The sequence below is a fragment of the Pseudorasbora parva genome, chromosome 24 (genome assembly GCF_024679245.1).
Source record: "Pseudorasbora parva isolate DD20220531a chromosome 24, ASM2467924v1, whole genome shotgun sequence".
In the NCBI taxonomy this organism is placed as follows: domain Eukaryota; kingdom Metazoa; phylum Chordata; class Actinopteri; order Cypriniformes; family Gobionidae; genus Pseudorasbora; species Pseudorasbora parva.
In genome coordinates this window covers 20622591-20648636 of record NC_090195.1, presented here as the reverse complement: position 1 = coordinate 20648636, position 26046 = coordinate 20622591, and the positions used below count along the sequence as shown (strand labels likewise).

At 35.9% G+C, this 26046-nt stretch overlaps 2 protein-coding genes across 3 annotated transcripts in view; both read left to right on the top strand.

Annotated features, from left to right (window-relative positions):
* Nucleotides 1–761: 761 nt before the first annotated feature.
* ube2wb (ubiquitin conjugating enzyme E2 Wb) lies at nt 762–16820 on the top strand. The gene is made up of 6 exons (XM_067435094.1): nt 762–849; nt 1635–1726; nt 7646–7748; nt 12006–12161; nt 14680–14755; nt 14840–16820. Exons 1-6 carry the CDS (start codon nt 835–837, stop codon nt 14851–14853), a joined length of 456 nt encoding a protein of 151 aa, XP_067291195.1. The 5' UTR covers nt 762–834; the 3' UTR covers nt 14854–16820.
* Nucleotides 16821–17613: 793 nt separating this feature from the next.
* stau2 (staufen double-stranded RNA binding protein 2) overlaps nt 17614–26046 on the top strand; it is a 149926-nt gene continuing 141493 nt past the window's right edge. For both annotated transcript variants that reach the window (XM_067434823.1, XM_067434822.1), the window contains exons 1-4: nt 17614–17765; nt 20204–20411; nt 21275–21405; nt 24781–24940. In XM_067434823.1, coding sequence (XP_067290924.1) covers nt 20213–20411; nt 21275–21405; nt 24781–24940 — 490 coding nt within the window. In that variant the 5' untranslated portion in view covers nt 17614–17765; nt 20204–20212. The remainder of the gene's footprint in view (nt 17766–20203; nt 20412–21274; nt 21406–24780; nt 24941–26046) is intronic.

Sequence of the window (26046 nt, the reverse complement as noted above, 5' to 3'; positions counted from 1 at the left end):
GGTGTTCCAAAATGTTGCCTCCTTTGATCTGATAGAATGATGAAATAACAGACATTTATGTTTATCAAAAATGTGAATACAATATATATTAATGATAACTATTTATAAAAACAAATATTAATAATTAAAAAGAATACTTTATTCCAAACTCTAAAAAATATATATTTTGAAGGTTGTTCCAAAATGTGGCCTTCTTTTTTTCTGTGACAATAATGAAACAGACATTTATATTTCTCAAAAATAACAGATATTTATTAATGATAACTAGTCAAAATGAATAAATATAATAATTAAAAAGAATACTTGGCCTGAAAATAAAAAATAAAAAAAATATTATGAAAGTTGTTCAAACCTTTGTTGTAAAGTTAAAGTTGTTTAATAATAGAAATAATTGATATTTATATATATATATATAAAAAATTTCATTAATTATAACTATTCATAATAAATACATAATTTAATAAAAAATAATACTTCAACCAAAAATAAAAAGTCTGTAACCTATCTTGAAAGTCGTTGTATGTATTCGTTTGTATTATTTACAGTCTATGATGGAAACCTATGTGACTTTATTTCTTCTGTGACAGAGTAATGAAATAATAATAGATATGTATTACTTATTATAACTATGATCAATTAACTGTTTACTAGTATTAAAACATTGGAATAAAGAGACGATATAGTGTACTGGGGTTAGATTTTGGACTATCAGAAGAAGGTTTTATTTTATCAGAAGTTATCTTGTTATCAGAACACAGAAGCGCTCGTGTGTCACGTGATGGTGACGTCAGTCGCCCTGCGTTACTGTGCGCCACTGATGCAGGGGGATCCATCATGGCGTCGATGCAGGTAAGATCACAGCTGACATCTAGCCCTGTTTAATCTATCAATCACTTCTTGATCAGGTGTCAAGCATGTCGTCTCTGATAGTGTAAATGCTGTTTTTTGGATACGCCTAATAAGGGGATCGAATATTGCCGTGTTATTTCTGAAATCATAACTTGTCCTCCTCGCTGTTCCTGAGCTGTCAGGGGGAGAATTATCGGTGCTTTAAAAGCAACAGCTGGCGAGCAGGACTCATATAAACTACTGATTTACCGCAAACACAGCGAATGTAAAGAGCCGAATCAACGCGTTCTTACTAGAACTATTACGAGTTTGCTATTGAATTGCTTGAAATCGTAAAAATCTACATATTTTTTATCCAGCCTTGCAAGGTTATTTATGACTGCCGGACATATGAAGTTATATTTTCATTTAACTTGACTTAATATTATTCTGTTTTATGTTGAATATTGGCAATGATAAAATGTAGGCAATGCTTGTTGCCACACACTACTTAGTGTCTGTATATTTAAAAAAAATCCAGATGGTGAATTCAGAATTAAAAAATGAGTAAGTTATACTATTTTTTATATTATGCTGTGGTGTGTGAATAATGTCTCGTATGAATTAAGTTGATTTTAATGTTTAATTTTAAGAGCTAATTCTGACTGGTATATTCCTGGCATAGATTAAGGGGTTTGTTTGTTTGTATGTGTGTGTGTGTGTGTGTGTGTGTTATAAACAACCTCTGCTTTAGATTCTCTTCTTTTCCTATCTTTGTTCAATACTTTTTCTCTATTTCTCAACAGAAAAGGTTACAGAAAGAACTGCTAGCCTTGCAGAATGATCCACCCCCTGGAATGACCCTAAATGAGAAGAGCGTACAAAACACCATCACACAGTAAGGCCGACACTTCTCAACTCTTTGTTTAATCTTATACCCGTGTGTGATCGCAGTTTACTTGTTAACTGGCTAGCTTTCTCATGTCGTCCTGTATCACGGATTGTCACATTTACAAGTGCAGTATGACTCCTTGCGTTACATTTTACCCATACTTTTATTGTTGTCATGTCAGACCTGGGAAACTCACCCATTGTGGGCATATTTTCAAATTTGTAAGCAAAAGATTTTCCATGTGGAGTCATTTGTAAGGCTGCTCTGCTCGGTGTATATCTGCTCAGACTAATCAAAAATTAAAGCTAGAGAAGATAGTATTGCCGTAACAAACCTTATTGACCTCTTTTTGGCCTGTGAATAGTCTGTATCTGTCTACAAATATATAGCAGTCTTTTGATGAAAAGACAAAAACGTGGATCACAATGTTCCAGATAGGATTACTTATGTCACTGAATGTCAATATATCCGGTCTTGTGCTCTGCTCAGTAGTAGTTACTTCAGAAATTGGGATTGAGCTGTCTTCACATATATGTTTATACCTTTCTGTGCAGCAGGAATAAGAATACATGATTGACATAATTACTCGTTTTCAGAAAGCTAAACTTTGACAGCCAAGGGTTATAAATGTGTTTTCTTTTATGGAACTTGGTTTTGTGGGCAGATAATGTAATGTGGGTTAGGTTAACATTTTTATCCAGCCTTGTAGCTTTATCTCAGTATGTGTTTTGTCAAAGAAATGTCAAGTATTGGCTATAAGTTTAGCAGCTTGCCAAACGTGTTTGTCCTGACTAATTGGTCTAATTGTGTTCATTGTTGTCCTTCAAGATTTTTGGAGGAAGTTCATTGTGATGTTATGATTGAAACAAGCCAAATCAAATCCAACCTTGTGTTAAAGGTGCACTATGTAGGATTTTTGCAGTAAAATATCAAAAAACCACTAGGCCAGTGTTATATATTTTGTTCAGTTGAGTTCTTACAATATCCCAAATGTTTCCAACTATTTGTAAATTGTGAGAAAATTGCTATTTTAACCAAGGAGCCGGGACATCTGAGGGAGTCACCTGTCAATTGAGTCATATCTGTGTTACCCTCAGTTTCCGCCATTCATGGGTCTTTCATTAGGAGACTCTCATGTGTTTGCAGTTTAAATATAATGATGCATTTAAACGGTTCTAGCCAAACATATCATTCGAAAATTTCACAATGCTGTTGCAGATTAAATATAATGTAATGTTTAATTACATTTAAATTACACCCGTTTAACTTCTCTTCTTAACCATCAGACTCCCTCACATAGCCGTCATGATTGTAGTTTTTTTAATCCACGTTTGTAGTTCTAATCAAATCCTCGTCCAACTCGCAATGGGTTGTGGGCAATATCGGCTGCAGACGTAGAAAGTAATGAATTACATTTACTCACATTACTGTAATTGAGTAGTTTTTCTGTGTACTTCTACTTTTTTAAAGTAGTTTTAAAAATCTGTAATTTTACTTTTACTTAAGTACATTTTGATTGAAGTATTGTTTAAAACTAAATTTTAAACCACATCCGTTACTGAGTAAAAATCAAACCATTAATGCAAAGAGGGGAGGAAAAATGACATGGTCTGTGAATATTAAAGCACAAAACATTGCTATATGAATATATGATCTGCTTGTTCTGTCTCTGTGAATGAGTTGCTCCGTCTACTACATATGGACTCTATCATTCTTAAACATTTGAATGAATTAATGATAAAAATAAGTTGTTAATCTAATTCATAATCATTTATTGAATTTAGTTTATTAGTCATGTTTTACTGAAATTTTAATAAACAAAACAAACGAATGGTTTTAAGTTTGTTATAATAAAGAATTTGTTCAACCCCCTTCATTTAACATCATTTTAACTAGTGATAATAACCATAATTTAATAATAGGTACAGTTTATTTATTAAATAATTGTTTAATACCATGATGTTTTCTGAGATAGTTGTCATATCGTGAAAATCTCATTCTATCACAACCCTACAGGGGAGAGTCCCACTGTTAAAAAAAGTAAAACATTTTAAATGAGCTACTTTTTACTTTTACTTGAGTAAATTTTTAGACCAGTAATTTTACTTGTACTTAAGTAAAATTTCATTGAAGTAACAGTACTTTTACTTGAGTAGAATATTTTGTTACTCTTTCCACCGGCCGTTAGAGTGCGCATCGTTCTGCATGTCGAATTCTGACTGGAAATAGTAAACTATCCTGGTATCTTTGGAATACTCATTTCGACATATCCCCCGATTTGGGACGTACTAATTCTATTTTCGAATACTATTTAGGATGGATGGTATGTGAATTGGGACACAGCTTCTTGTACATTTTTGGGGAAATATTATTAAAGCCAAAATGTCTTGAAGATATTTCAGATTCCGTTCCACTGAGGAATTCTCCATGTGCAGTGGTTAAAACAACACTATTTGTTCAGTACACATGTACACACGTACACACCAAACATTTTCAGTACAATTGCACCCCTACTATCTATATTAGCATGTGAAGTAATAATGTTCCATTCAAACTGAAGCAGAAATGTGAGCTCCCCTGCCGACGCAGCACTGATGAACCAGGGATATTTCCACTGCCTCCGGAATGTTCTCAGTTTTCTGAAAACAAACTGCTGCTGTAGATGTATGATAATGCTGTGGTAGGAAAATGTCATTGTGGACACTTTATCTGACTCTGGTATGTTGCACTTGCACATTATTGCATATTTAAATATGTGCTACTTACTACTTACCTTTTTATAACATTAAAGGCTTACCAACCCCAAACTTTTGAACGGTAGTGTATTTTTATGCTGTAATTCAAAATTATTGTCTGACATTGTGTATTTTCTCTTCTGTGTTTTTAACCTTACGTCACACACACACACACACACACACACACACACACACACACACACACACACACACACACACACATATATATTAGTGCAACATAAAGTTAAAAACACTGAGGAGAAAATACACAATGTATAATATATAAAAATTAAAGATGTAAAACATTTTAATTGTAAATTAGTTTCATTTTTAGGATACCAAGTCGGCATGAGAAATTATCTCATTCTCATTATATAATGGGGTGCATTTTTGTTTCCAAAAACTGAAGGTAGTTAATTTAACCTTAATCATCCATCTGTGCCAGATGTTTCCTCCAGTGGTATCAGGCAATCTGTGTTCATAATCTGTGTACAAAATGCTTTAGAATTAGTGAAGGACACACATGAGCACATAGTGACACATCCCAGGAGTCCATGTGTTGAGTCAGAAAAATCACCTCACTCTTTAGTTCTCTGTCCATTTTCACTCTCACCTCAATACCTTTGATGCTAGGAAAAGAAAGCTTGATGGTTCTCTATAAGTATATGGTAGCCAAAATAACAGAAAATTAAGCAGAGAGGCTTGGTGAAGATTTTTTTTTTGCTAGAAAGAGCTGTCATCTTTTTGACCTCTGGCATAGTTCTGCTTCCCTTATTGTTTAGTTCTGGATGTTTAATTTTGTCCTGTCTTTCATTGCTCATTATCTGTCTATTTCCTGTCTATCTCCTTTTATGGCAAAACGTGAAACACTCTGCTGGCTGGCAGTAGAGTAGTCCTTTTTTCTCAATAGTTTATTAGCTTTGTTGCTAATATGTATTTAACTTATGCATAGTATAAGTTAGGGCTACTCGATTATGGCAAAAATCCTAATCACGATATTTTAGTCAATATTGTAATCACACAATTATCCATTATGAGTGGACCATATGACCAAAACCCTAGGAATACTTTTTGTATGATACACCGATCAGATACACCTTCATTGTATTGTATTGGTGTCCCTTTTGCTGCCAAAATAGCCCTGACTCATTGAGGCATGGACTCCACAAGACACCTGAAGGTGTGCTGTGGTATCTGGCACCAAGATGTTAGCAGCAGATCCTTTCACTCCTGTATGCTGTGATGTGGAGCCTCCATGGACGGGACTTGTTTGTTCAGCACATCCCACGGATGCTCGATTGGATTGAGATCTGGGGATGGCACCTGGCCATCCATGTGATGTAAAAGAAAATATGATTCATCAGACCAGGCCACCTTCTTCCATTGCTCCTTAGTCCGGTTCTGATGCAGAATGGGCACCCTGACAGGTCTGCGGCTATGCAGCCCCATACGTGATGAACTGCGATGCACTGTGTATTCTGACACCTTTCCATCAGAACCAGCATTAACTTCTTGAGCAGTTTGAGCTACAGTACCTCGTCTGTTTGATCGGACCACACGTGCCAGCCTTCACTCCCCACGTGCATCAATGAGCCTTGGCCACTCATGACCCTGTCACTGGTTCACCACTGTTCCTTCCTTAGACCACTTTTTTTTTATATAGTATTTTTATTAGGATTTTAACATTTTACAAAAAGGCTAAAGAAAAGGCACATAAAATCAATAAATTATAATAATAATATAATTTGTAAATAATTCTCTCTTTCCATGTGCAATATTACAGTAATATAGGTCAATGAGTTCTTGAACTGAGGAGGAACATCAATGGATTTCCTTGGAGCACTTTTGATAGATACTGACCACTGCAGACCGAGAACACCCCACAAGAGCTGCAGTTTTTTTTTGGAAATGCTCTGACCCAGTCGTCTTGCCATCACAATTAGGCCCTTGTCAAATTTGATTCGAACAACTTCAATACCACAGCAGAATACCAAGCTAACTAATGCAGGTAAAAAAGTCCTAAAATTATTGAAACAAAAAAAACAAATAAACATTTGTTTTACAAATAATAGGACAAATTTAATAAAACAAAGTTACAAATGAAACATACAGTGCTTTAAGTTTTTCAATCAAGCCTAGAAATACTTAGCTCTGACAGCCTACCTTCAGTTGAGCAGTAAGAGGAAATATTTGTATATTCATTTAAATTTTAGTCCTTATGTAGTAAATGTGCTTGTATATCTTTTCTTTTAGTTTTTGTTTAGGATATTTATAAATAGTTAAAGGTACACTATGTAAACCCCCCCCCCCCCCCCCCCAAAAAAAAAAAAAACCCACTAGGCCAGTGTTATATATTTTGTTCAACTGAGTACTTAGAATATCCAAAATGTTTCCAACTATTTGTAAATCATGAGAAAATTGCTCTTTTAACCAAGGAACTGGGACATGTGAGGGAGTCGCCTGTCAATTGCGTTATATCTGCGTTACTGTCTCAGTTTTATTCTGCAGAAGCGCTTTACTCTTGCAACAAATCAGCCACTGTGATATTCAGCTCTATCAGCCTACTACAGATATTGAATAATAAAATGTACAATAAAATGGAATAATCGTCACTGTAAGAATTAAACTTGCTTTCATTCTTAATAAAGCTACAAAAGTCCTTCAGTCGAGCAGTAAGTGATTTTTCTCTTAGGCTGCTATCACATTAAGACTGAAAGCACAGATCCAATAAAATGATACACATCCAATTTTTAACCCAGTTGTTTACATACAGTGAAGACAAAATTGACTGTGTTTTTGTGAATACTTCCCATGCCTGGCATTTTGACATTTTTTTTTTTGTCTGTTTAGGCGTGCAGCCGAAGCTCAAAGTTCACTTTGCTTGTCCATGTTCCGCTCCATCTCGGAACGCGTGCATAGTTTTTTTTTTTACGCTTTTAACAACTCTTTAATATCAACCATGTCTCATTTCACGAAAATTATGTTATATGATTTTACTGGTTTGCATCTTCAATGTGGGCTTTTATAAGACGGAGGAGCGCTGCTGGAAAGGAACGGAATGCAGCACAATAGTTTTTTGTTGATTTATTGTATTTTCATAATCATTAGCTAAAATTAGTCGAATAGCTCTAGAAATCATTTATACAACTCAAAGGCTTAATTATTATTGCGTTTCTGTTTCTCTTTACAGATGGATTGTGGATATGGAAGGAGCTTCTGGTACTCTTTATGAAGGGGAGAAATTTCAGCTTCTATTTAAATTTAGTAGTCGTTATCCCTTTGACTCACCTCAGGTAAGTCTAAATATTATTTATGAACTGTATTAAATACAAAATAGTTTATTTATTTTTAGAATATATATTTATTGGCAGCAATATTATTAGGAATGAATTATTATTATTTTTTTTTTCTCACCAGCAATATTCTAGTGTTATTTATATAATATTATAGTTTTTATTGACATTCTGAATTAGCTTTTATTTTTATATTTTCAGTTTTCATTTAAATTGTAGTCCTTATGTAGTAATTATGTTATGTGCTAGTATATCTTTTGTTGTCTTTTTGGTTTAGAATATTTATTAATAGTTAAAGGTGCACAATGTAATCCCCCCCCCAAAAAAACCCACTAGGCCAGTGTTATATATTTTGTTCAACTGAGTACTTAGAATAGCCAAAATGTTTCCAACTATTTGTAAATCGTGAGAAAATTGCTCTTTTAACCAAGGAACTGGGACCAGAGTCCTGCACGGGTCCATTTTTGGAGACCCGCCCCCGCCCGTACCCGCAAGGTTTAGCACCAGATCCGACCCGTGACCCGTGAAAATATCAAAATTAAATCCGCACCCGCCCAGACCCGTTAATATTTGGCCCGTTACCCGACCCGTGCCCGCGATAAATCACACGCTAAAACATTAAAATTAAAACATGCTTTATTTTTTATCCTGCACCTCTCTCAACATCAACAGCGTCATGAATGGGCTTATGAAACAGGCAAAAGTGCCTTTAAAGACTCATTGTCAACAATTTCATATAGGCTACTCCACTCACCAACTTTACTTTTACTTCATCCATTGCTACTCCTGCAACGCTCGCTCCATCTGCATCAACAAAAGTTTCAATGTCGCTGTGGTTGTGACGTGATGGGTCAAATGGCATATCGTTGTTGCGTGTGTGTGTAATGGTAATTCGGACATAGAAATTGTAATAGCCTACAATGTGTTCGATGGGGGATGAAGGAGGCGGGAACCGGCGAACATTTAAAAGACTTTAACCAAACAAAACGAAAGTAACGTGGGCAGCCCTCATGGACATCTGCCAAGCGCACACACATAAAACGTAAACACAACTGAACGTCAAATCCAGGTCTGGTGATCTCTCGACCTTATATGCTTCCGAGCTCCCTCAGAGGACTCGAGACCGGTGTGGCTCGCAGGTGACGCTCATTCACAATCACGCGCCGGTCTCGCTGGCTCGCTCTCGCTCGCTCTCTCGTTCACTTTGCCACAGAAATATATCCGCATCCTAATATTGCCATCCGCGCTACTACCCGCCCACACAGAGTTAATTATCCGCCCGCATCCCCGCCCGTGAATTTTATAAATGTCACAATCCACCCGTTTTAGCCACTTTTATGCGGGTACCCGCGGATACCCGCGGGTACCCGACCCGTTGCAGGACTCTGACTGGGACATGTGAGGGAGTCGCCTGTCAATTGCGTTATATCTGCATTTCTCTCAGTCACGGTTTTATTCTGCAGAAGCGCTTTACTCTTGAAACACCGCAAAGTGTCACCTCAGTGTCACAGCAGCCACTGAGCGAAAGCAAAGAGTAACGTCGTAACATCATTTTAAACACACTTAAATGTGTCTAATATGATAAACAGAGCTGCATCACCTCATACTCATGACTGGAAAAGCGGAAATGGCGCCAAAGACTGTGGCATAATAAAAGTACAGCTACTCGCGAGGCGTGTTGCGTTCATCTTATTAACAATCGCTCCAGCGGCCTTGCTCAGCTTCTCAACACCCGGCCCTGCTCTGCTTCACACTACAGTAACATTAATAATCGCATCCATGAACATGATTTCAGCCTGATTCCTATCCCGATTCTTTTCCACCGGCTGTGAGGTGAAGACCACATGTCCCAAGATTCTGCACTCAAACTTGGCGTCATCAAACTACGCCTTTGTTTTAAATAGGTGCCCTCTAGCGTACGGAAAAGTTAATGCACATAATGCACCTTTAACTTTTTATTTCCATTTTAAACTTTTATTTAGTTCGATGTTTTAATATTTAACCTATATAACCTACATTTATTTAATTAATTTTTTTTTATTTAGTTTGTTTTTCATATAATATTTATATTTTATTTTATTTCAGCTCTCAATTAAAGGTGCACTATGTAGTATTTTTGCAGTAAAATATCCAAAAACCACTAGGCCAGTGTTATATATTTTGTTCAGTTGAGTACTTACAATATCCCAAATGTTTCCAACTATTTGTAAGTTGTGAGAAAATTGCTATTTTAACTACGGACCGGGACGTTTCAGCATAGCGTTTGAGCAAGTCGCCTGTCAATCGCGTCATATCTGCGTTACCCTCGGTTTTATTCTGCAGAAGCGTTTTTCTCTTAGTAGTGTGAACATGTCACCGCAGCGCTGAGCGAACACACAGAGTAACGTCATAACATAATTTTAAACACAATTAAATGTATCTAATATGATAAACAGAGCTGCTTTACCTAATCATGACCGAAAAAAAGCAAAAGTGCAGGTCGCCCGGCGACTGTGTCCCGTCCCGTCATAATAAAAGTCCCGGTGTTTGCGAGCCGTGTGTTTGTGTAACAATCACTCCAGCGGCCGTGCTCAGCTCCACAACACTAGGTCCTGCTCTGCTTCACACTACAGTAACGTTAATAACCGCATCCATGAACATGATTTCTGCCCGAGTCCTATTTCCCCCCGGCTGTGAGGTGAAGACCACATGTCACATAGTGCACCTTTAACAAAATATTTTTAATAATTAAATTTTAGATCACAACACTGGTATTCCATATGACATGATTTTCGGTACACATGTACGCCGCTCTCTGTTCTGTTCTTGGTAGTCTTATTGCTGCTCATTTAAATAAATTATATAAAACTCGATGATATACAAATGCATAAAATCAAACTTTGTGCATTGCTGAACTGACCATAATATTAATTTGTAGTAGTTAGGTGAACATTAAAGGGTCAACTAAGGTATGTTTTGCACCTACAACAGTAAATTAATAGGATCAATCTGCACAAGGGCATTTTATGCTTGTAGATTGCGGATTTAAAGGCCACATTTAAAGGGATTAGCTCCGATCTTATTTTACATATCAGTCCCTCTATAAATATCTGACCGGTATAGACCAAATTAGATAAAAGAGCTCACACACCTTTAAGGCTTTTAGAGTTAAGAACTGTATGGCAGCAGGGACTTTTATAATTGACAAGCACATCACAACAAGTGACAGAAATGCTTTTGTGGTTTAAAGCTGATACAATGTGTAAATGGAGCAAAGGTGAGTGTATGCCTTGGCTTAGTGCATGCCGTAGACTTTTAAATGTGATAGAGGACACTCACTTAAGATTAAAAGTGACTGATGAACAACATTTTTGTTGCTGAAGTGGCCCTAGCAGAGTTTGTGTGCATTAAGTGCATTTAATCGGAAGTGAGGCACTGGTTGTATTATGATCGAGGGCGCTCTATGCTTTTCCTCATGTAAGTCCGGATCTGGCGCCGGCTTCTCATTCAGCCGGCTGTCTCTGTCTCCACCTCCTAATCTAGCGGCCTCATGCCAATTGTGAGGACTAAGCACTGGCTTATTATTTAAAGGGATAGTTCACCCAAAATATGAACGTTCTGTCATCATTTACTCACCCTCGTGTTGTTTCAAACCCAAATGTCTTTCTTTGTTCTGTGGCGCATAAAAGGAGAATGTCCAGGAGTTTTGAAGAATGTCCATGCTGCTCTTTTCCTTACAGTGTAAGTGAATGTGGACTGAAGCTTTTAATCTCTGAAAATGACAAAAATATCTACATAAAAGCATCATAAAATAAGTCTATACTCGTGCACTGAATTCCAAGTCCTATGATTTTTTATATAATAGCTTTTTGTGAAGAACAGGTCAACATTTTAGTTATTTATTGAAAAAATTCATCTTGACCACCATAGCCAAGTCACCTTTATTTATATACCGCTTTATACAATATATTGTTTCAAAACAGCTTCACAGTGATGCACAAAAAATATGGACCAAGAATGCAAACTTCATCAAATATGAGACATTTCATTATAGAAGTGAATAGTGTCTTTATTCTGCTGAAGTTGATGATTCAGTTTAGTTCAATTACGTGTCGATGTTGCAAAATGGTGTCTTCATCAAGTTTTATTCAAGTGTCGTTCAAACGGTCACCATTCATTTTTCATTGTATTGAAAAGAGCAGCTTGGAGAAAGTCAAGCACACATGGTCATTTAGTGCATCATATTGAAATGAAAACAAATATGTTGTGTTTTGACAGGTAATGTTCACAGGAGACAATATACCTGTCCATCCCCACGTTTATAGCAATGGCCACATCTGCCTGTCCATCTTAACGGAGGATTGGTCACCAGCTCTTTCGGTGCAGTCTGTTTGTCTTAGCATTATTAGCATGCTGTCTAGCTGCAAAGAGAAGGTAAGTGTCTCGCTTCACAATGCAATAGTTTTCAAGATGTGTGTTAGAGCTGCACAGTTAAGAATCACAGTTTAAAATAGTTCATGTTTCTCCTCTTATTCTCTGGCAAAATGTTAATGGCTGCAGTCTACTTAATTTTTTTTTAAAATTAATATATATATATAATATATATATATTTTGCTGCTGATGTGTGAATGGTGTTTTATTGGTAAAAAGCCTGAACACCTTTGCATGTGTGAACCAACTATTTGTAGCATATTTGTGTATTTACCGGTAAATTTATGGTAATTTACCGGTATTGCTGTGTGAAAAGTGGCTATTATCATTTGACTTATGGTGTACGGTGTCAGTTACGTTGCTTCACCTCCTTTTCACAAATCTTTTCCCGTGGCATCAGGGGCTATTAAAGCGTCCATTTAATGCCCACTTCAGAATCTTTCTGTAAGTAGTAGGTCATCCGGGTACTTTGACCTACTGTTTTATGAATACTACGAATTAGTTTTTCACCTACTACATAGTATGGAAGTAAGCATATTTAGACACAGGGTGCATTTTTGAATGAGTTGCTTAAATGGTACAATAGCCATGTTTCCATTAAAGATTTGCGCAAACTTTTGCGGCACTTTCTAAATGTCGATTAAAAACTATTGCGAAATGACACCATTTCCATTAACCAATGTTATGCGACTAAAACATAATTTGTTTTATTCATTCCAAAAATCATGGAAACAGATGTTGATAGGTTACATTTATCCCAGCCACACCACTAGCCATTATTTTGAACCAAACTGAGTGCACGTATGAGATGTTTCTAGGTATTTCTCCCTCCTTTTGGCTTCAAGGTCTTGATAAATTGTGGCATTTCTTTGTTTAGCATCCAGTATTCCCGTAAATTATTTAGCCTTTAAAGAACTCTGTATCATCTTCTGTCCAAAGCATATGGCATTATCTTTAAAGAATGATCAACTGTTACTTGCTCCAGGTGACCAGTAAATGTGAGAACTGTTTCCATTGCAGTTTTGCGAAATGTTTGGCTGAAAAACCACCTCATGCAAACGTAAAAACTTTTTTTTTGTTGCTAAAGTGACCTATTTCCATTGGGCGTATTTTCAATTTCAATTTGCACAATTTAAAGGGTAATGGAAACGCAGCCAATGACAAATACATGTTTATAACTTCTCGCCACATATTGGTATGATGTAATTGATACAATCTTTATTTGAAGCATCAAATTACTTTGAATGGGACATTTGCTCTATTTTGATCGCTAATGTAGACAGTCTTTACATAAGAACTATAAACTTTTATCCCAGTACTTCTGTGATAATTTGAATTATTGTAACAGAAATGTATTGTGTGGTTGAAAAGACTTTTTGTGAAGCTGTTTCATACATATACATGGCAACTGCTCTGGATCTGTAGGAGGAGCGCCAACACAGATAGATGTAGCCGGATTGTTTTCCTTTAGGAATAGGATCATGTGGGTGTGTAAATTGAGATTGCGGTCTTTTAACGATTAATCATGCAGCCATAATGTGTACTATCTAAAAGTATTTGTTTGTCGCATATTTTTGGATTCTAAAGTTGCAGTGCAGATGAATATGCAAATATGGCACGTTTAGGTTCTAATGTGGGACATATTAGACAGATATGTTTGTTCATTAATTACAATAGTAAGACATTCACCGTGTCACACAGCCATATCTGGCGCCTCTCTGAATCAATGGCTTACTAATTATAGTAGTTGCTCATAACTGACTTTTTATAGTTGACAGTTTATAAGCACTTAGACAGGAGAGGAAAACCTTAAGCATGTATAATCTGTTCAATTTACACACTCCAATTGAAACATCAATGATATTTTCTGGACAGAATTCAAATAATTAAAAAAAAAGTTCAAAAGTGTCATAAACTTGCATTGATTTTTGCAAGCATTGTTTCTGGAAACTAGTTTCATATACTGTGTAATATATACACTACTGTTCAAAAGTTTGGGTCAGATTTATTCATTTGTATTTTTTTAAGGAAATTAATACATTTATTCAGCAAGTTTGCATTAAATTGATTAAAAGTGACAGGAAAGCCATTTATAAAGTTTTCATCTTCAAACCAATGCTGTTCTTTTGAACTTTATATTCATCAAAGTATCATGATAAAAATACATCAGTTTCCATTAAAATATTAAGCAGCACAATATTGATTTCAAAATTGATAATGATGAGAAATGTTTCTTGAGCACTCAGCATATTAGAAGATTTCTGAAGGATCATGTGACACTGATAATTAAAGTAATGATGCTGAAAAATCAGCTTTGGGAATTCATTACATTTTTTAAAATATGAACTGTAATATATTGAAATATTGTTTTTATTATATTGATGAAAAGAATGCAGCTTTGGTGAGCATAAGAGACTATAAAGGCATAAAACATTAAAAAAGCATGCTGTCCCCAAACTTTTGAATGGCATTTTTTATCAAAATATATATTTATTATATTAATTTATATTTTTCTTTACAGAGGCGGCCACCTGATAACTCCTTTTATGTACGGACATGTAATAAAAATCCAAAGAAGACAAAATGGTGGTATCATGGTAAGAACTAATGTTTTAGTTATCAAATCAACTCATGGAAATGCATTTTAAATGTATTTCAAATATGCCTTTTTTCCCCCACAGATGATACCTGTTAATATGAACTTTCTAGAACTCCTACTGACCAATAAAAGCACTTTTTTTAAAATCACATGGTCTCTGAACTTTAACCTTGGACTCAAGCATGGACTCAGACCACAAACATGGGAGAGGAGGTCAGCTGTGCTACCGGTAACCAGTTGGATGCATGTTTGGGAAATAAAATAAAAAAACAGAAGAATGGAAATAAATTTGAGAGAGGATGGAAACGGATGCATCGTCTGTTTGGTGTGGAGGAATTTAGATTCATCCAGGAAGAATGTGTTTTTTTGTAGTGAGATTATTGTCATCTTGGGCCACACATGTTCCTGTTCTTTTGCCATTGGTATGTTTTAGGGTCCATGTGTCTCGTGCAATAACAAGGATGGGTGCATAGCAGGGCCAGTAATGAGAAATCCAAATGATATTGTTGAAATCCAAAACAAATCTGGAAAAGATTGTAGTGTCCCTTTGCTCTTTTCTTTCCTTTTATTCCTACTGAAAATGACATGCACTGTGAAAGAACAGTTTATTGTGATGCAGTTCTACTGATGGCGTGCCACTTCAGGGGGTAGAATTTGGATGCTCCACTGTAAATAGTTTAATTTAAGAACGGTACGGTTTTTATCTCCATCTCAAGTTCTGACATCACAGCAAATGGTGGTTTCATTGTCGCTTATGCTTGTTAGGACAAAATTTGGTCTGTGTGAGCATTAAAACCAACCTTGACCATCCATGAACTCATATTTACCTTCACCAAGTCATGGGATGGAACCAACGTTCTATGTAGTTTTGGCTTTAAAGCAAAGCAGGTAACCCAATAAATTGAATGTTGGCAAGAAAGTTTGTATAAAATGTTTTGTATTGATATGTAAACTCAATTCTCTTTTGACTCTTCCATTTTTAAAAGCTTTCGTCCTTGCTTTTTACTTTTTTTCGTTCGTCATGCTTTTATTTTTTTGGGTGCAAGTAACGAAACAGAGTTGAAGAATGGAAAATGTTTTTGGGAGTACGTCTTATTTAATTCTTGGTACTTCATTTTCTGTAACTTCAGATGGTTTGGAAGTTATTGTGGTGTGTATATTCTCAATATTTTGATCATCCTGGTCATACTTGTCTGGCTCAGGTAATTTTTTCAAGGAAAAGAAAATGACAAATATTCCTAAATATATTCCATTTGATTATATTTTCTCCTAAAGGACTGTTACATAGTTAAAAGTGAATTGAACTCAATTGGCAGCATGGTCTATATGTCGATATGCAAATTATGTTAATGCAGAGCACATATTTGATAATGTTTGGATCCTGCACTTTTTTTTCCCCAAAAATTAAATTATTTATCCAACATTTTGTGTTACTAGGGTCAAAGATTATCAGTAGTTTGGCTTTAGAAAATATTCTGACCCCAGCAATTATATATGTTTAATGTACGATATCTGATTAATGTTTGATTTCACACTGTTGATTAACTTCATACACTCCAAAGATGTGTTTTTAGCCATTTATTAAGAACTACTTGAATATTTCAAACCTGGTTGGCTTGTCTTCTTTCCCATTGTCTTTGGCTTCCAAGTGAATGTGTTGGAGTAGATAAAACAGAGATAACCCGTGATTCTTCCCTCTGCACACAATATCAGGATGCTTAATTTTGTGTTACACATGTAATTGTCCTTCCTTACTACTGAAAGAAAATGTGAGACAACAGGGCTAAACTTGAATGTGTGATTGGTGGTTGAGAATTATATTGGTATGATATAAGACACCTGTCATCATTTGAAAGTCAATAAGTATACATGGTTAAGTAGACTTGGGTATCTACATTTCTGTTTGTTTGTTAATGAAGGGTTCTAATTAAATATAGGTTTAAAAATTATCAGAGGCGATATGAGCTATTGTTTTTCTTATACTTAAAGTTTTTTTTTTTTTTTTTGGTATGTACAAATTATGTAAGTTGTGCCTGTTAATTTAAAATAAAAAAATACAGGTTTTGAGTGAGTCTTTATAATTTAAAAACTGCATACACTGCATACAGTTTTGTGTATGTATATGTATGTATATATATATATATATATATATATATATATATATATATATATATATATATATATATATATATATATATATAATGTCATCACCATCGCTTTTCATTCATTTCTCCCTCTTTTTTCAATCTTACCACAAATGGTTAAATGTTATCAGTGGTTAAATAAAAATGTTTAGCAGTAAAAAATGTTTTCAACATTGATAATGGTATTAAAACATTGGTTTCTTAAGCAACAAATAAATGAACATTCTGATTTGTCATCACAGGACTACATTTTAAATGTAAGTAGCCTATTTTAAACTGTAATATTTCACAATCTTACTGTTTTTTTTGTTGTTGATTAAATAAATGCAGCCTTGGTGAGCATAAGACACACACACACAACCCTATACACATAGGCCTATACAGTCGTAATTCTTATATTTGAACCTGTTTATAAAGTAATAATAGTAATAAGAATAAATGTAATAATTTTATTAATTACATTCATTGCATATTATATTTAACATGCATTGAATGATATGTGTAACAGAACACCACAGCGTGTTAAACACGTTTTAAAAAGTCATGTAGTGTGGTATTTAAATGTTACAGAGCATGAATTCATCCACAGACGCTATCAGGAAGCCGGACTGTTCCATCTGTGCGACAGGGGAGGGGTGCACTCTTTTCGCTGTCCTCAAATAACTAATTACAAAATTGACCAAAACTATGCTAATTATAAACTTAAACACATACTATTCACAAAGCAGTGTTGTGCCGTCGTCATATTAGACTATTTTTTGGGGAAAACGTGTCGCTCAAATGTTGGTTCGGTCTTGGTACCATCAGTTCTCTTTAGTGTTTGCCAATGTTGGAGGTGTAACTGGGGTCTGGCCCTGGACGAAGGTAAACTATTATTATTAAATGCGTTATGATTTGAAGAAGCGATGAATTCAGAATTGTTCTTGAAACTGCTCTCTGTCGTTTGGTCGTTTAGCGGCCGCTCAAACAGTGTTCATCGATGAGATGTGAGGGGTATTTAGTCGTTCAGCCATGATGTCTGCACATTCCCAGCTGAGTTCAGACCGGTGGCCTGTGTGCTGGAAGGGAAGGTTGTGTTTCCAAACCCAGATTAGGGTTTGAGACAGCCATAACCTAGTTTATGTTACTGTATAAGGGAATATAACACATCCTAGCATCGTGTCTTTAATCATAACAGACCTTTGAAAATGATACCCTCTATAGTCAGACAACTGGGAAGAGAGTGACCTCACTTTTGAGAGTCAGGTTTACAAAGAAAGCTGTCTTCTGATCTTCTGCACTAATAATGTCCGGGATGGATCGTAGTGGTCAAATGTCACTCCACTGTCTTGATGCTGACTTACTTCCAGTCCGTCATTTGTCACGCTGGGTTTGTTTGTTTAGGGATGGATGTCATTCAGTGTGAGCATTTGATGTTATTGTAGTGTGGATAGTATATTATGGAAATATACAGGTATTCTAAAGGGGTGATTTCCAGGTCCGGAAAAGCACATGGAAATAATACAAAATTAAAGATTATTGTGAAAGTCATTGATATGTGGTAAATGTATGTTTTCCTATCTGAAATGGCTAGAATTTTCGTTATTACTATTTTCATTCACCATTGTTTCTGGAGCTGATAGTCGATCACATTCATCCCAAATACAGCAGTGTTATTTTATTAGGCTATTATATGCTAATATTTTTTTTAATAGGCCTTTATTTTCATAATTTTATTTGGCATTTTAAAGTTAGTTTAAAGAGATAAAATAAAAAGTATCATCATTTACATAAAGTTGTTCGAAACCTGTATGAATTTCTTTCTGCTGACCACAAAAGATGATGTTATTAAGAACATTTTCTTTTTCAATTAAAAATTATTTATATAACCAACTTTCACAATAAATGTATGTAAGCAGCTTACATACTGCATTCAGAATATTGACAACCCCAGTGAACGAGATGAAAGGGGACTATAGTGAGAAAAACTCACTACTAGATACAAGCATACATATACAATTCTGGAAAGTATGTATATGGCAAGAAAGGAGAATTCAACATTTAGAAATGTTGTAGATTCATTTTTGCTTTGTCTTTTTATTCTCTGAAATTTTCTGGGGACCACTTAGAACCTTCTGGAGGTTCCTGGACCCCAGTTTGAAAACCCCTACCTTAAAAGGGTTTAGTTCACTCAAAATGAAAATTATTTCATAATTTACTGACCCTCAAGTCGTTCCAAACCTGTAAGACTTTGTTCATCTTCAAAACACAAATGAAGATCTTTTTGATGAAATCTGAGAGTTCTCTGACCCATTTTGGCGCTTCAAAAAGTTAATAAAGAGATCATAAAACTAATCCATGTGAATTGAGCGGTTTAGTCCAAAATTTCTGTTAGAGACTCAATCGCTTTATATGGTGAACAGATTTAATGTAGGCTTTTATTCACATTTAAACATTGATCAACCGAACCTGCTTGATGCGCAAGAACAAACCTCATTGGTTCTTGCGGAAGCTCAAACGTGTTGTGTAACACGAGAATAAACCTCATTGGATTTTTTCTGAAGCTCAAACGAGCTGCGTGACACAAGAATGAACCTCATTGGTTCTCGGACGTCAAGCAAACATGCTTAAGCTTCCGTTTACCACCGTTGATGAATGCTTACATATGAATAAAAGTGAATAAATTCAATCTGTTCCTCATATAAAGTGGTCGTTTCTCTTCAGAAAATTTTGACTAAATCATTTAATTCATATGGATTAGTTTTACAATCTCAACATCAAAATATCATTTGTACAGCTGCTTATGGAGGGTACAGAAATCCCTCAGATTTCATTAAAAAAAATATTGTGTGTTCTGAATTTGTGTTCTGAAGATGAATGATGTCCTGACATGAGGGTGACAGAATTTCCATTTTTTTGGAGGAAGTCACCCTTTAGTAAATTTGTCATGTAACTTTTATAATTTTTTATTTAGCTTTAATTTATCAAGTGTTTCATGTAATATTTAGCTATATTTAATTTGCCTGTTGGTATCCGATACACTTTAGGTCACCAGAGTGGTGATGTTTCTTTTGTGTTGCTTGCATATATAATATATGAGTGACTGTCAGACAGAGTTAACTTTGAGCTAAAAAAGTTACAGCCTTGTCTGTTTTAAAAAATAGCGCATTTGGCTTATCCAGATTGAAATTATCTCATGGCCTAGGCTACATCTGTCCTATAATGGACTTGAATGGGCATTTCTCTTATAACCTACAATACTACAGAATATATAGTTGATGTTGAGAGATTTTTTTCATGTCAAATTATGTTGTTATTATCAGCGATAGAGCATGGCTCAAGTGAAAGTGCAGACCTCAGCCCCCTTGTCTGGACCTGGCCTGACCGCTGTGGTGCCCGCTGTGGCCATGCCCAGCCCAGGAGCTCTGGGTCTGCAGCCCACCATCAATGGCACAGTGCCAGCCACAACGCCCACCTGCCCCAGCCCTGCCACTGGCTTTGTGGACTCCACTGTACCAGCCAGCCCACCAGGTACCAGGATGCACAGATCTGATGCATTTTGCCAGTTTAGTCAATGTAGACTAGTTTGGAAACAGTACAGTAAAAGCAGTAATATTGTGAAATGTTATTACAAATTGAAAGACCTGTTTTATATTTGAATATATTTCAAAATGCAATTTTATTCCTTTGATGGCAAAGCTGAATTTTCAGCATCATTACTTTAGTCTTCAGTGTCACATGATCCTTCAGAAATCATTCTAATATGTTGATTTTGTGCTTAAGAAACACTTAACAGTGGTGCTGCTTGTAATTTTTGTTATGATGGTGATATTTTCTTTTTAGGATCCTTTGATTAATTGAAAGTTCAAGGAACCGCAATATATAAATTGTATTTATTAAATGTATAAAAGCATTTATTAAATAGAATTCTTTTATAACATTATAAATGTCTTCCCTGTCACTTGTCATATATTTAATGCATCCTCGATGACATTTATTTTCTCTCTTTTTTTAATCTTACCACAAATGTTTATATGGTATCAGTGTTTCCATAAACAGTTTTTTCAACTTTAATAATAATAGTAATACATGTTTTATGAGCATCAACTCATCACAATGATTTCTGAAGGATCATGTGACACTGAACTGAAGACTAGAGTAATGATGCTGGAAATTCAGCTTTGCACAACAGGAATAAATTATTTTCCAGTTTCCAAACTTTTGACAGAAATTAGTTTAGCGCAGTATACACAGCCTTTGTATATCTAAAGTTTTTGGTTTAGTTCAGGATGTTTATAGTGGTATTAGTGTAGCTTTTTTGGAACTATATATAAAATACTGTGATAAAACTTGACATGCGTTTGTTCATTCTTGCATGGGTGTCTTTCTAACAGGCCCTCCTCAAGAAAACATGGCAAACCCTAAAGAGAAAACTCCCATGTGTTTGGTGAATGAGTTAGCCCGTTTTAACAGGATTCAACCTCAATACAAGCTGCTGAATGAGAAAGGCCCTGCACATGCTAAGGTACTCATAAAGGGTCATTAAACCCTAAAACACATGTTTTTGTACAGGTTGCACATCAATGAAAGCATCAATAGCACTCATTATGTTTATTATAAAGGTAAAAGTGGTATTGCATTTCCCTCCACGATGCGGTCAGCAGAGGTAGGTAGAGTATCCAAAAACCTGTACTCAAGTAAAAGTAGAAGTTTTATAGAAATATTTATTTAAAGTGAAAGTAATAATTTTAAAAGTTACACGAGTAAGAGTAAAAAAGTATCCAATGAGAACTTAAGTAGCTAGATACTTATGTATATAAATGTATTCAAAAAAAGTGATTCATCACTCCAGAGAATACGAGTCCAGTAGCGCCGTGCTTTACATCACTGCATTTGATGCTTTGCATTGCACTTGGCGATGTAAGGCTTGGATGCAGCTGCTAGGCCATGGAAACCCATTCCATGAAACTCTCTACATGGTGGGTGCTTCTCAATATCCTTCCTCGTTTCCTCGTTCCTCCGTCCTCCATCCTATGAAAACGGATGGAGCTCAGCCATCTTGTAGGAGATCTCGATTCTCTAATTGCACTGTGAGGAGGCGAGGATGGAGGAGTGAGGAAGCTTCCTGAGGAGTCGTGAGCAAGGATACACAGGTGGATCCTTTACTGAAGTGGTTTATCGACCTTTATAGACCTTCTTCCTAATTTTTCATATAGACCATATAGCGCTGCAAAGTTATAATGCTGATTTGCCAATATTATTACAATAATATTATATAATTTATAAAAATGTATATAATAGTTGTTAATAATAGTTGTTAGTAGTCTCTAATAATTCGATTTTTGTGAGTTTGTTGTCATAGTTATATTTCTAAAACGACCAGTGCTTAAACAGGGGGGTTTCATGATACTTTAATAAGGAACTGTGCTAATGGCTATCCTGTTTAATGATGAAACGTATCGAATTAAACTAATGAAAAATTAGCTCACTTGAACAAATGAAACTTTTTAGTTTAAATAATGTCATATGTTAATTAGATTTGCACATCCCAAAGGAAAAACAATCGCAATGCAGCAATGAATATTTATAGATTGTTCACCATGTAGTGAAAGCATTGATATCATTTGAATAATCAATTGTGATTGGACTTATCTTTCTTGCTTTTATTTAACACTTTATAACTAACACTTTATAACTTTCATATTTACCCTGTATCATATTTAATGATCAAAATCATATTGACTTGAATTAAAGAAAATGTCATATTAATAACTTCATAATATGGTAACTAAAAGCTTTGATTATGTTTACAGTGTGCAATATAACATGAGTTCATGTTTCGCGTGAGACAAACAGTATTTTTCACACAATTTACTTATATGTGCACCGCGGTCTTCTCTGTCCTAAAAACGGCCTGATGATTTCCTTGTTCTATGAATTCTGTCCTTCAGAAATACGTAACGAGTTCTGATTGGGCCAGCGCTTCCCGTGTTGTGATTGGACAGCAGCTTAGCGCACTTTGCCCGGAAAGGTCCCGCCTCTTACCATAACGGAGAGATGCAAGCACTGAATGCGCACTCTTCTCCACGTGGGAGAGCAACAAGACCACGCCCCCTATTTTGCGTGTTCTTGTGGGCGGAGGGTTAGTCAACAAGCGGTTCTAGTGACGTCATTCCTGAAGGAAGTGCAGGGGTGTAGTCCACCGGCCGTTCGCTGTAGGCTTTGAAAGGGAACTTCTGTTAAATAAAATATCTCGCTTGGCTTTGAACTTTGAGCTTTATAATTTTACAGGTATTATTTATGCTCTAACAGCAACATTACACACTAACTAAAGTTTGAAAGATGGAATCGCGAAGAACGGGACCTTTAACGTGAACTGACAAAGAACAATACATCTACAGCATGTATTAATCTTATTGTTAACTATAGTTAAACATGTAAAATTTAAAGTTGTATTTGTTAACATTAGTTAATGCACTGTGAACCATTATCAAAGATGAATAGATTCAGACCCACTTTATATTAGGTGGCCTTACTTTGCACTAACATTTAAATTAATCATTTTATATATTGCACTTGTTGTGTACATACGTTTTTACATTGTATTATTTGCATTAGAAAAATTACCTGCATGTAATTACATCTGTTATTCATTTATTTTAATTTTAAAACATTTATGACACTTCCCTTACACCTAACCCTACCCTTGAACTTACCTATCCCATCTCAATATCAGCAGAAGTGTTCTTCAATACAATATGAACACAGTAAATACATTGTACTTATTTTTTTGGTGTAAATACATAGTAGTTAAGGCCACCTAATATAAAGTGGGGCCATAAATGAATTAAAATATATTGCTCTTTGTTAGTTCATGTTAGCTAATGCACTAATGTAACAAATAAAATCTTGTTGTAAAGCGTTACCATTAAATGTAATACATATTAATTTAATTAGGACATTTTAGGGCCTTTGGCATTTTAGAGTTAAAAATCTTCATTTGTATTATACTGAAAAAACAAACACTCCGTCATTTTGGATGCCCTGGGGGTAAGCAGATAAACATCAAATTTTCATTTTTGGGTGAACTATCCCTTTAAACAACGTGGCGCTGGACGTGAAAATGATAACTGCGTCTGGCTGAAATTAGCCAAAAATAATTGCGTCATGCCTGGCATCGCATTGCACTGGGTGTATGATAGGGCCCTGTATGTAATTAATTAAACCTAATACAAATATTTAACCAGAAAACATTGTACTGTCTTGAAAGAACTCAAAACATGTCAATAAAGACATTCACTCATGTGATCCCTTTGGATCATCTTGCAAAAGTTAGGTATATTGCTGCCAAGAGCTTGTCTGGCTATCACCAGACCAAGCTCAATTTAAGATTGAACATTGTTCTGGGGACTCTGCTGTGTATTTTCTACTGCACAAGCAGAGTCATTCATTTATATGCAATTGGATAGTCCTTCAACCAATCAGACCACAAGAGGCGTGATTAATGGGCAACAACCCATAATTTCTCTATCTGTCATCGTGTTAAACCCGCCAATAGCTGGCCAGGTGGATAAGCCAGTCTGTGATTGGTTCCTGCAAAAGTGTAACAGAAGCAGTAGAAATTAATGTACAGGTTTCCAGACTGAGTTGCAGAGCAAAATCAAATCTGCAGCAGATCAGGCTGGGTTTACCCAGTCTAGCAAAGAGCCCAAATCTGTAAAAAATGCTTAGCAAGTATGGGATAACGTGCAGTCATTATCAGTATCTTGCATAATTTTGAAAGCTGTTATTTTGTGACAATGACTTGCTGACGTGGCTATTTAGCTCAATAAATAAATACACGGACAATAATACTGATTTGAGTTATATTGTGTTATATTCTGCTGGATTGTGTGTGCAGATCTTCACGGTGCAGCTGTGCTTGGGGAACCAGGTATGGGAGTCAGAAGGCAGCAGCATCAAAAAGGCCCAGCACTCCACAGCTACTATGGCCCTGACAGAGAGCAGTCTCCCCCGACCCCCTCCCCGCTCCCCTAAAGCCGACAGCAACAGCAATCCAGGTACCAACATCTCTCAGGGACATTATAATTGTACATTAGGGGTGTCCCCTACTAATGATTTACACATTCGAATCAGAATTGTCGAATCTCTCTATGGTCGAATGATAAATTAGTCATCTACAGTGAGGAAAATAAGTATTTGAACCCCCTGCTATTTTGCAAGTTCTCCCACTTGGAAATCATGGAGGGGTTTGAAATTGTCATTATAGGTGCATGTCCCCTGGGAGAGACATAATCTAAAAAAAAAACATCCAGAAATCACAGTATATTATTTTTTAACTATTTATTTGTATGATACAGCTGCAAATAATATTTGAACACCTGTATATCAGCGAGAATTTTGACCCTCAAAGACCTGTTAGTCTGCCTTTAAAATATCCACCTCCACTCCATTTATTATCCTAAATTAGATTGCACCTGTTTGAGGTCATTAGCTGCATAAAGACACATGTCCACCCCATACAATCAGTTAAAATCCAACTACTAACATGGCCAAGACCAAAGAGCTGTCCAAAGACACTAGAGACAAAATTGTACATCTCCACAAGGCTGGAAAGGGATACTGGGAAATTGCCAAGCAGCATGGTGAAAAAAGGTTCACTGTTGGAGCAATCATTAGAAAATGGAAGAAGCTAAACATGGCTGTCAATCTCCCTCGGACTGGGGCTCCATGCAAGATCTCACCTCGTGGGGTCTCAGTGATCCTAAGAAATGTGAGACATCAGCCCAGAACTACACGGGAGGAGCTGGTCAATGACCTGAAAAGAGCTGGGACCACTGTTTCCAAGGTTACTGTTGGTAATACACTAAGACGTCATGGTTTGGAATCATGCATGGCACGGAAGGTGCCTGAACCAGCACATGTACAGGCCCGTCTTAAGTTTGCCCGTGACCATTTGGATGATCCAGAGGAGTCATGGGAGAAAGTCATGTGGTCAGATGAGACCAAAATAGAACTTTTTGGTCATAATTCCACTAAACATGTTTGGAGGAAGAAGAATGATGAGTACCATCCCAAGAACACCATCCCTACTGTGAAGCATGGGGGTGGTAGCATCATGCTTTGGGGTGTTTTTCTGCACATGGGACAGGGTGACTGCACTGTA

Bases quoted from the DNA above. Each gene is read 5' to 3' on its own strand.
- ube2wb (XM_067435094.1), top strand. The intron at 1,727-7,645 runs GTAAGGCCGACA...TTCTCTTTACAG, and splicing joins GTACAAAACACCATCACACA to ATGGATTGTGGATATGGAAG. The intron at 12,162-14,679 runs GTAAGTGTCTCG...TTTTCTTTACAG, and splicing joins TGTCTAGCTGCAAAGAGAAG to AGGCGGCCACCTGATAACTC.